The following is a 12,521-nucleotide window of genomic DNA, read 5'->3' as shown; positions in this document are numbered from 1 at the left end:
TATGCTGATTTAGTGCTGGAGAAACATCATATTATTATCATCAATGTTGAAACCAGTTGTGCTGCTTAATATTTTAGGTACACATTTTAGGATTCTCTGATGAATAGAAAGTAAAACAAAAACAGCATTTATTTTAAATAGAAATCTTTTATAACATGTATAAATGTCTTTACTGTCAATTTAATGCATCCTTGTTGAATAAAAGTATTCATTTCTCCTATCAAACAAAACAAAACTTGAATGGTAGGCCAAGTCAATGGGAGATTTTCAAATGGACTTTGAATGGAAAATGATTGTTTGAGCAATATCATAACAGTGCTGTGTTGCAAATACTGTAATGGATACGTGAAAAAGATACACTTAAAATGTGTAAGTCTACATAGATGTCCTTCTCTGGTTTTTATTGCAAGTGGGTTCCTGCTATGAGACAGACTGGCCTTTGGTGTGAGATCAGGCGTTGGCTTAAAAAGCCCAGAACGTGGTACTGTATATCCCAATAAAAGCAGGAATGGGCTCCGACTGTGTCTACAAGAGCTGTGAGTGGGCTGAGAGCAAGAGAGCCCGGACAAAAGCCCATACTGCCAGGAAATTTTATAACATGCTAAAGTCTGACTAGCACTTGTCGATAATATATAGCCGTTGTAAATTCCCCATTTAATGTTTTGCTGGCGTCTGGTTTTATTAGTTGTCCTGATGACAGACATAGATTTTTTTTTCCTGCTCTTTTTGTAGCTGTTTTTTTGTTTCTCTGTGATACTGAACCCTTTATCAGTGCTCGTTTCATCCAATTCGGCTCTCCCTCCTTCCCACCCTCCCTCCATTTTGTCTTTTGTATGTCTGAAATGAGTGATGGCCTTTCTATATTAAATTCCTGCTTCTCTTGCTCTCTTGCATGTTTATGTCTCTAGAGCTCAAATGCACAGTTCAGTATGTCCTTATGCTAAATAATGATGATTCTACTGTGACTGGTCAGTTTGAGTTAACCCATAAATAAGCATTTATGTGATTTCACATAATGTCATATTTCTTATATTTTGTCATAACGTTACTATAAATCTGACATTGCAAAAATTGTGCATCTGTTATAATAATGTGTCCTTTAGTTTTTTAAAGGAATGCTTTGGGTTTGATGCATGAATTTATCAGTGACGTGCTGTCGATTACCACATCGTGTTCCTCAGTTTGAAAAAAAAAAAAAAACGTCAGTCCATGTAAAACTGGTAGACCCCGTAACATTGACATGATATTTGCAAAGACTTTTCGAAAAAATGAAAAATTCATCCACAATAATTACATCAGTTATGCACAACCAAATGTTCTTCCACCTAGAACACTTTTAAACAATGATTTAGACTTCTTTACAGTTTAAATATCAGACATTTGGGAAAGAGCTAATATAAACGTTATGAAAAATATGATTTCCAACTGAGTTTTTGTCTGTGGTAATCAACAGTATGTCATAGTCTTAACTTGTATTGTCCCACTTCAACGTATGCATCTTGAGCCTGATGTATATAAAAAAGCTTTTTCTTCCATAGGCAAGTATTACCCACGTATGACAGCCTGGATGAGCCCTCGGTGAAGAGAATGAGCACAATATTCACCTCTTCCCTCAACGTGGTCACCACCTTCTACATCACAGTAAGTGTGTGAGACACTTCATCAACTGATAACTGATCATCTGCAGCTTGTTGAGGCCAAAACAATAACCATTTTGTTTTTGTATTTTAGCCTTTTCTTCTGTTTTAACCTTTTCTGGAGTGATTAACTAAAAAGTATTAGCTTATTCATTTTCTGACAAATGAGAAGTGCTCTATTTCATACTTATTATAATCTTATTTCATAAATAATAATATTAGGAACACATCGTGTCATATGTTTTTCAGTCATTTGAAAGGGTATCGATTAGTAACAACTTTAATTCAGTAAGGATGCATTAAATTGATCAAAAGTGACAGTAAAGACATTTAATGTTACAGAAGATTTCTGTTTCAAACTAATACTGTTCTTTTGAACTTTCTATTCATTAAATCCTGAAAAATATATATCATGTTTTCCACAAAAATATTAAGCAGCACAACTGTTTCTACATTGATAATAATATGAAATGTTCCTTAAGCAGGAAATCAGCATACTAGAATGATTTCTGTAGGACTCTTAAAATATATTAGAATAGAACATTTTTAATATTTCACAATATTACTGTTTTACTGTGTTTTTGATCAAATAAATGCAGCCTTGGTGAGCATAATTCTTTCAAAAACATAAAATCTTACTGACCTCAAACATTTGAACGGTAGTGTATAACATGCATTTTTGTTTATACAAACTGTAGCAATTATATAAAACGTATAACACTTGCTCTGTTGCTGCTCTGTCCTTATTGGCTCCTGGGAACCTGTGCCCTCAGACACAGGAAAGAAATGAGGATTCAAGAATGGTAGAGTTGCTGTCGGCTCACGTTCTTGCTTTTAGATCCATATCCGTCCCCCACAGGTGATTGCCCTTCCCCTTTTGTGGGTTTTGGGTTCACGCTGATACCCTGGAAAATCCTTCCAATTCCCATTTGGAGCTTAGAGGAAGAGAAAGAACGCAGACGATGGGGTCAGACCCACTGGCACGTTCCTCTATAACCCACATACACTGACACGCTCCATCAACATCAAATGCCTTGTCTCTTTTATTCCTTCATAAATATTTTCAGGGCCACTTTGTGTGGAATGTGTTTTAAGACATCGTCAGAATGTTTCTGGTCCCTATTCTCTTCTCTGAAAGCTAAAGTATAAACGTTACCTTGAGAGATAATATTGCTCGTGATTTCTTTTTTCAACTGTGTTCTTTGTATTCTGCTTTTATATTTCATCATCTTTTTGCTTTTTTTCTCTTTGAACAAAAGCTGAATTGATTCAGGGGAGGGTTTGTAGAATAGAATAGAGAGGGAGTTTTGTGGCAGGCTCAAGGACTTCTGCCTGGTGTTGCTACTGAAGGGAACCTTTTCCTCTGCGGATAGATCAAGGCCAGCAAGGTCGGGAAAGGAGGGAAAGCACTGCTTTGTTTCTCTGTAGAGAGGGCCTTCAGGGGGCCGATAGGCTTTAAAGACCTTTGAAAAGCAGCTCGCTATTTTTCATCGCATAAAAACAATATCATTGCACAGTCAGGAGGGGTTGTGAGGTCATCAAAGAGACACGGAAAGAGACATGGATCTCTGTTAGGCCGCTTCTGTATAATGCCATAAGAAGTTTTAGTCCTGATCATTTCAAGCAGGATCAAGTGACCCCATATGAAATTATACACTTCACATACTGAAGTGGAAAGTCAATGTAACAGAATTCTTCTCCTTGCTTGCCTCCAAACAAACATTACTTCAGTATGGAGTATCCATCTTTTTAAATTGAAAAACTGCAGTGAAACTAGGACTGTGCCAAAATGATCATCACAAAATAATTTATCACACATGATGCACAAAAGTACATTAGCAAAACATTTTTTAGATGCTTTTAATATAAAATACTTTCTCAGCCTCTCCAATCAAATCCTGATGAACAAAACAGAGTCCTACACTACATTCATTTTTGCTTAATTTTTAGTTCGAATTGAAAATGGATCACTACTGAATGCTGTTTTATATTTTTTGTTCTGTCTGTTATGCAGATTTGTCTTTCACAAGTCTCAAATGATCAACTGTACTTCGTACCGTGTTCCTCCAGGTGGGGTTCTTCGGCTATGTGAGCTTCACAGATAACATTGCTGGGAACGTTCTGATGAACTTTCCATCTAATCTGGTAACGGAGATGATCCGTGTGGGCTTTATGATGTCTGTGGCTGTGGGCTTCCCCATGATGATCCTGCCCTGCAGACAGGCCATCAACACAATGCTATTCGAGCAGCAGGTAACAGTCTTACAAAGACAGGTTTTTTATTTATTTTTGTACTTTTTGATGCCATGGACCCCCTCAATATGATGTTTCCCTTGTGACCGACCACCTTCCTAAAACATAAAGACAGCTGTTTACTTTCATGAATAAAAAAAAAGTTTATACTGTAAAATGTAACTTGTTGTATAATGTAATATTATATATACATTTAAAATATTATATGTAAAATATGTATTTTCTATTTTGTGAAATTTGTTTTTTCTATTAAATAAAATGAATTACTTTTATTTATTTATTTATTATTATTTAATTTATTTATAAATAATTTTTACAAAATGTTTCTCACTAATCTTATACTTAACCGGATTTTAGTTTTTATTTTAGTTTTATTATAGTTTTATTCATATTTTTTATTAACTAAAAATATAAAAATAAAAGCTTTCATGTTAATTTTAGGTAAAAGTTTTAGTAATTTCGTTTCACCATTTTATGTATATTTTAAATATTGCTATTTACCGGTAGGTGTAATTTATTTTTATTTCAGTTGTAGTTTAGTTTTTATTTATTTATCATTTTAGTGCTTCAACTTTATTGCCAAGGCAACATTTCTCATTTTCGTTTAGTTTAAGTTTTTGAACTAATATTTTTATTTAATTTTATTTAAGCTTAATTTTATTTAACACAAATAATAGGAATCGATAAGCGGAATTGGAATCGGAATCGTTAAAGTTCAAATGATACCCAACCCTACCCAGACCCCAGTTTTATGACCCCTTTTCTAACCCCAGCACTTCATTGTTTGCTTGCTTTCTGTTCTGGATTCTGTTTTTATTGCATTTGTCATTTACTTTTGTGAAAGCAAACAGTGCAAATTAGTTTTGACCTATTTTGAAGTAGAAATGTGAAAGAACTGTTAAAAGTGATGTGTATTGTGACTGGCTTGACATATCAACAAAGACATCCCGTTTTATCCACACCAAATTAACCTTTAATATGCATCCCCTTTTTTTTTAATGCCAAAATTCTTGGCCCACATTTAAAATCCTTTACCTTGCACCGTCTGGACAAACTCAGGTGTCTCCTCTTTACTGATGCACATAAAGTGCACCAGCTGCAGAAGTATTTTGCTAAATTTAATGGACTCCATAAAGACTTCATTGAGTCTAACAGATTTACACAGGGCTGATGTCAGACCCCTAGTCTGGTCTCAGTCAGCATGCATTTGCATGCTCTGTCCCTCGGTATGGATCCCTTGAGATTCCTTGAGTCTCCTTCCACTACTCAGACACCAGTGATCCAGCCTCCACGGACAGCAAGACTGCCGGGGCACTGAGAGATTCAAGAGGAAATAAAAGGGGCTGGATTGATGAGAACAGGTCCAGATCTCCTCTATAAAGCAGCCAAGATTTCAGCTCGCTGTCTCACCATCGCTGCCACGCTGAATCAGCTCAAATCACGGCTGGATTCGCGGTCGGGCGAAGGGTTTTATGCTGTCGTTAAATCTGGCATTTTGACAACTGAGCAGAGGGGGGTTTATGAAGCTTGCATGCCAAACCCAATATCCTTACATGCATTTTACTTGTTCAACTATAACAGAGGCTTGGAGAACTCCATGCAGGTCTGGAATCTAGTAACAGCTTTTGCTCTGTTTGTCTCTGTTTTTCAGCAAAAGGATGGCACCTTCGCCGCAGGTGGGTATATGCCACCCCTTCGTTTCAAGAGCATCACCCTTTGCATTGTTTTTGGCACCATGTTGGGCGGCATCCTCATTCCTAATGGTAAGTCTGTGTGTGCTCACGTTTCTCAAGTTTCACTCTCCCTAATACCGTCATGACATCACACTCCACTTCATCTTCCCTTTTAAAGTATCTCTCCGTCAATCACTCCTTATCCTTCCTCTCGGTACCATCCATTCATTATCAGCGGAACAGAATGATAAAGATGTGTGTTTTAGGCGATGGTGGGGTGGGCCATGTTTTATTCATTCTTCATGGAGATTGGCTGTCGCTGGTGCGGGCTCCATTTGGCTCAGTGGGCCCAATTAGACTAATAGAGAGGGGAAGGTGAGACTCGCAGAGACGATTGAATGGGGGAAAGGCATAGCTCTGTCCTCCATGACGGCGCCGCTGGCCACCGGCGTGTCCTCACGGCCACAAATCCAACCATAGGGAAGCAGACATTGCAGGGCATAAATTTGAGTAAAACAATATGGCTGCTCTCAGGATGAAAAATACCCCCTGGGCCCACTGCCCAGCCTTGCAACACAAGGGCAACATGGAGGAAGGATGGTAGGAGGCAGATAGAGGGATGAGGGGGGAGCGTGTGATGGAACGGTCAGAGGAGAAAGACTGATGGAGGATGGATGTGGTGATTCAGGAGATGAGATGGTGTAGATTGCCTGTGCCATTTTTTTTCCGCTTTAAACTGGTGGGTCTGAATATAGTGCCGGTTGGAATGGATTTTTACAGTGAGTTAGATCAGCTTGCTGTTGTATTTTGGTTTATATACCAGGGTTCCCGCGGGGTCTTAAAAAGTCTTAAAAAGTCTAAAATTCTGAACTTTAAATTTAAGGCCTTAAAACGTCTTAAAAACGGGCAGATTTTCATCCGAGGTCTTAAATTTAATTTAGTCAGGTCTTAAAAAGGTTTTACCCTCGTTAATTTCCTGAAATGCTGGCCACAGAAAGTTATTACAAAGTAGCAAAAAAGTATGGAGTCGTAGCCTACCAAGCGGAGCTGTAGCAGGGTCTCCAACACGGCACTCGCGAGCTCCAGTAGCTCGTGCCCTGATTGGCGGTAGCTACCAAAGAGGCCGTTCACATATTGCGTCGTTTGCGCGCTCAAGTTCGTTATTTCAAATTTAGGCGCGCGGCAAGCGCACTCATATTAGAAGCAATGCGGCCGTTTTTTCCAGGCGGAGCGAGATAAAAAAAAAAAAGCTAAATTTTTCAGAATTCTGCAAGCGCACCGCAGGTCGTGTGACAAGAACCAACCAATCCGCTTCACCCTTTCCGTAACAACATTGAAAGCTCAGTCAACATGAAGGCACCGTGCACCCAAACACTGCAGGTGTTTTTCTCTTCAAATCATTAGCTAGCTACTGTCGTTGTGGAGAGCGCAGTGCATGGTTGCATAGCAACGACAGACGCAACGGGAAAATCGGACCAAATATTACTATTAATAATAAAAGATAAGCTAATCTGCATTGTAAATGTCAGTAATTTATCTTTTTTTGACACATTAATTCTATAAAAAATTATTTAAAGGCTGAAATACGTGAGGTTTATCTTTTTATAAAACCTTTTTTTGTCAAAACTTTATTTGAACTTGTACATGTTCTAGCCATCATTTTTTTTATGTTATTATTTTAATGTTTATGTAAACAAAAAGGGCATATTGATGCTAATTTTATTTGTTATTTGCTGGTTAATGCGTCATGTAGGTCTTAAATTTAAATCTTTATGGTCTTAAAATGTCTTAAAAAGGTCTTAAATTTTACTTACTGAAACCTGCAAGAACCCTGATATACTAAAGCAATTCGCCATCTAAGGATGCATTGCACATTACATTGATTTATACAACTGTTAAATGGTGGTGTTATATCACTTACATTGTGTGTCAAGGTCAGTAAGTTTTAATATCAGATAATATTAAACAGAAATCAGATAATATTACCTTTTTATGTTAAGTTAGTTCAGACTGTCTTTAGAAATATGATAATAGGTTTTGTATTTACACTACTATTCAAAAGTTTGGGTCAGTAAGATTTTTTTAAAGGAAATTAATACTTTCATGCAGCAAGGATGCATTAAATTAATCCAAAATTACTGTAAAGGCATTTATAATGTTACAAAAGATTAATATGAACTTTATATTCATCAAAGAATCCTGAAAGACAATGTGTAACAGTGTCCACAAAAATATTCAGCAGCACAACTGTTTGCACAACATTGATAATAATAAGAACTGTTTCTTGAGCACCAAATCAGCATATTAGAATGATTTCTGAAGGACGCTGAAAATTCAGCTTTGCCATCACAAGAAACAATGACATTTGAAAGTATATTAAAATAAAAACAGATATTTTATATTGTTGTAATATTTCACAATATTAGTGTTTTTACTATATCGTTTTTATCAAATCTTGGTGAGCATAAGAGACTTCTTTAAAAGTAAAAAATCTTTCTGACCTCAATCTTTTGAGTGGAAATGCATATATTATGTTGATTTTAAAAATACTCTTATCTTAAAAAAAGTATTCTTGTAAAATGTGTTTGAATAGAATTATTAACATGTACACTTACATATCTTTTGAAACATTTATAGAAAATGTAATGAGCAATACGAAGTAGAAAAGTTAACTAATATTTAACATATTTTCTAAAAAGACACTAATGTCCAATGAATAATTGCAATTCTTAATTGCAAAATACTTAATAATTCTTCCAAATAATATAGGTCATTATCATTACCTTTGTTTTTTGTTTTGTTTTTTTGTTTTTGTAATGTAGCAACTTAATACATTAATATAGAATGCAAGTGATGTGTGCATGGGTGATTTTAAAGCTTCAAATATGACTTGTCCAATCATATTTTAGAGCCAAATTATTAAATTACTACCAAATTACTATATTGGTTATATAGTTTTTTAAAAATGTTTTTAGATTCTTAATTAGTAGTGCACTCACATTTTAGTGATTACAGAATGATTACAGAATGATTCTATAAAATAAATGTATGTACCGGTATGTGTTTTTGTGCCATAGTGGAGACCATCCTGGGTCTGACTGGAGCCACCATGGGCAGTCTGATCTGCTTCATCTGCCCAGCTCTCATCTACAAGAAGATCATGAAGAACGCCTGGACTGCACAGGTACGGCACACTCGGCGGTTCAGTTTTTACGCATATGATATATATATTAAAAGATGGAACAGTTATTTTAAATTCCAATTAATATTTCACAATATTACTGTTTTTACTATATTTTTTTATCAAATAAATGCTGCCGTGTTGAGCATTTCAAGACACATTTCGAAAACATAAAAAAATCTTACCGACATCAAATTTTTGTCTGTGTGAAATCTGATGTGAGCCGAAATAGGAATGCACTGGGATTGTGTGTGAGGAAGAAAAGGCAGCTGTTCTTCTCTCTTTGTAATGGAGTTTGTCATTAATTTTGATATCCTGCAAGTGCATTGACTAGCTGTGCGGAGTCACTCCCACAGTGTGTGTGCTGGCACTGTCTGGCTCTGTGCCTCGAGCTGTGCCCCCTCCGTCTCCCGCCCAAATTACAGCTGCGTTTGCTCTCTCACAATAGAGTGAAAACAACTGAGGTCTCATCTTAGATGATGTGTAACCACAATGCTGATGTCTCCCTCACCTCTCTTGCATTGTCTGGTTTGCGAGCAGCCAACATACTGATGTTCATTGTTCTTTAGTGCCAACCGTGCCACACTTCCATGCCCGTGAGTCTTTGCCACCAGGGTCACTTCCCAAACACTGGAGTCCACCCAAATGGGTGGTGTTTCTGATATTGGGGCGAGGATCATTCCAAAAGAGCTTCTTGTCATAATGAGCGCAGCAGATGTTTGTGTTGGCGTGAGTGTATAATGCCAGTCTTCCATGTCTCATGCCAAGCAGCCTGACATGTCCAGGTCCACTGCTGCACAAAGAATACCCACAGATCAGGGGCAGTGAAACTGGGAAGGGCCTGCTTTAATAGATTTCATCAGCGTTTGGGGCACCATTAATGACCGTAGGACATTATTGTAGATCGGATGCCAACGATACCCTTGCCAGCTTTGTGTATTGAGCAGAGAAGTGCTGCACTGGGACAGTTTAGAGAGCACACACCTCACGCCACGAGCAGGAAGTGCAGCAGAAGTGGAGTATCCTTGAGCAAAGGAGGGGGGGAAACGAATACATCCTTCCCATTTTCAGTGAGGTCAAGCACTTGAACAAACTTTTGATTTTATCATCTTTAGGGGAAGCTTGACAAGGTGTATGCAAAATGCAAGCTGTGTAAAGTCAAAGTAAAGTATGTTAGGTGCATTTCTAACATGAGGACTCACATTGAACGCATTCCAGAGATGAAAGATGTGGATCAAAAACCCACAATCGCAAACATTCTGGTCAGCCAACATTCTGCACCAATTTTCTAAACTTCTGGCCAACTCAGAATGGGCAAGGATAATAATTCCATCCATACTTTTTCTAAATCTAGCAAATTTGAATTTGCTAAAAAAAAAGATATCTTCTAAAAAAGAAAAAACACTTATTACCATTTAATTTACAGTTGTTATCTTTGCAAGTTATTTTTTGTAAGTGGGATAATCATTAAGTAAAACTTATAACAATTGCCTTGTTCTGCCCATTATCTGGTCATTGTATATTATATAACCACCTAGTGTCCATTTTCAGCATAGCAGTTTATTTTTCTGTACGCCCGAAAGTGTTGATTTTTTAGTTCGGCAACAGTTCAACGTGCAGCATCGATTTCAATTCAACAGTCTTTGCCTTGGAGAAAGATATGCCTGTAAGTTTATTTAGTATTTGTAAACAATCTTTAAAAGTGTCATGTGGTGACATAATATTACCTCTTGAAAATAAGTTAGTTTGTGATCGATATGAAAATGTAAGGAGGTTTTCTGTCACATGTATACGCACGTGCAGATTGTAGTGATATCAAAGGAATTAATGTACAAGTTGTAATTTCATTTCTTGTTTGTTGTATATTTCAGTTTTACAAAAGAAAAAGGATCACACAAGTAAACATCTGGAAAGGATAAACTGCTTCATGTGTGTGTGTTTGTTAGCTAGCTCTCTAGTGTCTTCGAAGTGACGCAGTTGCAAGGACAGCATATTCCTAATACATTGAATACCTGTTAGTGTACATGTCTTAATTATATTCCTTAGTTTTCAAAGTAAACATATTTTTTTTAATATGGGATTTGGAGGTAATTTAATTTGACTACATGGACATATCAACATAAAAAAACAATCAAATTGTCTGTTTAGCCTATATTTAATATTTATCAAACTTTCTAAAACTGTGATGATCATTTCCAGCTTTGTTTTTCATCCATCCACATAGCAACGTTTTTTTTCTTTTTCTTTTTTTCCAAAATTTATTTTAATGCAGAAATTGAAAAAATATTCATTAAAGACATCGTGTATTTAAGTCCTTGTCTGTATAATTTATATATATATATATATTTTTTTTTTGGAGTGCATTTAACAGAGCCTGACAATAAAAGGAGACAAATCTGAATCACACCGTTGATCTTTTACTGAAGTATTTCAGATGACCATATGCACTAACTCTCTTTTCTCTCTTCATTCCTCTCTTTCTGTTTTAGCTGGTTCTGTGGGTCGGTCTCGGTATCCTGCTCATCAGTACCTTCACCACGCTGTCCATTTCCTCAAACGAGCCGCAGAAATCGAACCCCGCTCTGGATATCCCCGCAAGAACTGAGGACAAGCTTCCCATCCTCATCCCCCACGAGCTGCCCAAAGTACCAGGTACATTTATGCCTAATATTAATGGAGAGAGAGTTCTAATCAGTTGAAAAATGATACAAAATAGAAAATTAAGTTCTGAAAAGATATTATAATAAGAAAAAAGAGAAAGAATTGTGAAGGAGCACAAATTAAAAGCTCCAGTAGAAGGCCTCTGTTTGAATCAGTGACCTGAATGACGCCCTTCAAACCTGAGCGCTCGGTGTCCCAGAGCAGCAGTGAAACGGCCGGTGGCGTTTTCCCGTTATGGCTCCGGTCAGGGGAGGAAGATGGGAGGGCGTCCAAATCTGGGAGAGGGCAGAAATGACAGTGTTCCCTCCAACACAGGCTGATACAGGACAGAGGCTCGTAAAAAGGCACATACCAGGAGCGTCCCAACAACTTCATCCACCATTACCCCTCCTTTTCTCTTCTGCCACTCCTCCTTCCTCTCCCTCTCACTCCCTCCTGCTGACTGACACTGGCATTTATCATTGAGCGGACACCCACTTCCACACCTGTTTCCTGTTTACAGCGTGCTGTTGAGGGCAGCTGTATGAAAACGCAGGGCTCAGCGAGCGAGCGAGTGGAACATGGGGCCCGCGGGCATGTAGAGGTGTGCGTTTGCAGCTGTGCGAGTACACGCAGGCACGCTTTGCTTTTCAGGATTGTAGGGAAGTGCACCCAACCCCCTTTACTATACGCTCGCTCTTTCTTTTCAACTCCCTTCTTCTTGTCTCGCTCCCTTAGATAATGTTTATCAAGACTGTTATCCTTTCTCATTTGAAATGTGTAACTCCTTTCTGCATATGCATAAATGCTGTCGTGCAATAGATTATCTGTTACGGTAGTGCACTCCGGTTAAAGAAAGGTGTGGACATTGTAAATATTCAAAGGCTGTTTTGCACAGGATGAGTGGCAAGGTTATATGGAAAGCACTGAGCATCCATCTCGTACCCTTATTAGAAATCTTTACGGTTCTGCTCGTATCCTGTTGGTCTATCATGCTCTGCTGCCCTCTACTGGTATTTGTGTGGTGCACTCTGGGATTTTTAAGACTGGGCTCCAGCTGAAAAGCATGCACATATTTAAGTTTCAGGCTTCTTGCTATGGCTTGGAGTAAAACAAATAATGCATATGACAGTGGTA

The 12,521-nt window shown here is 37.6% G+C and overlaps 1 protein-coding gene across 4 annotated transcripts in view; it reads left to right on the top strand.

Annotated features, from left to right (window-relative positions):
• Positions 1 to 12,521, top strand: part of slc38a10 (solute carrier family 38 member 10) — a 29,306-nt gene that overhangs the window by 9,477 nt on the left and 7,308 nt on the right. For all 4 annotated transcript variants that reach the window (XM_079594524.1, XM_079594522.1, XM_079594525.1 and 1 more), the window contains exons 8-12: positions 1,539 to 1,641; positions 3,708 to 3,890; positions 5,542 to 5,653; positions 8,641 to 8,747; positions 11,234 to 11,396. In XM_079594524.1, the coding sequence (XP_079450650.1) occupies positions 1,539 to 1,641; positions 3,708 to 3,890; positions 5,542 to 5,653; positions 8,641 to 8,747; positions 11,234 to 11,396 (668 nt within the window). The remainder of the gene's footprint in view (positions 1 to 1,538; positions 1,642 to 3,707; positions 3,891 to 5,541; positions 5,654 to 8,640; positions 8,748 to 11,233; positions 11,397 to 12,521) is intronic.

Source organism: Phoxinus phoxinus (genome assembly GCF_949152265.1).
Source record: "Phoxinus phoxinus genome assembly, chromosome: 21".
In the NCBI taxonomy this organism is placed as follows: Eukaryota; Metazoa; Chordata; class Actinopteri; order Cypriniformes; family Leuciscidae; genus Phoxinus; species Phoxinus phoxinus.
The sequence above is the reverse complement of the archived record's forward strand: the minus strand, read 5'-3'. Positions and strand labels throughout refer to the sequence as shown.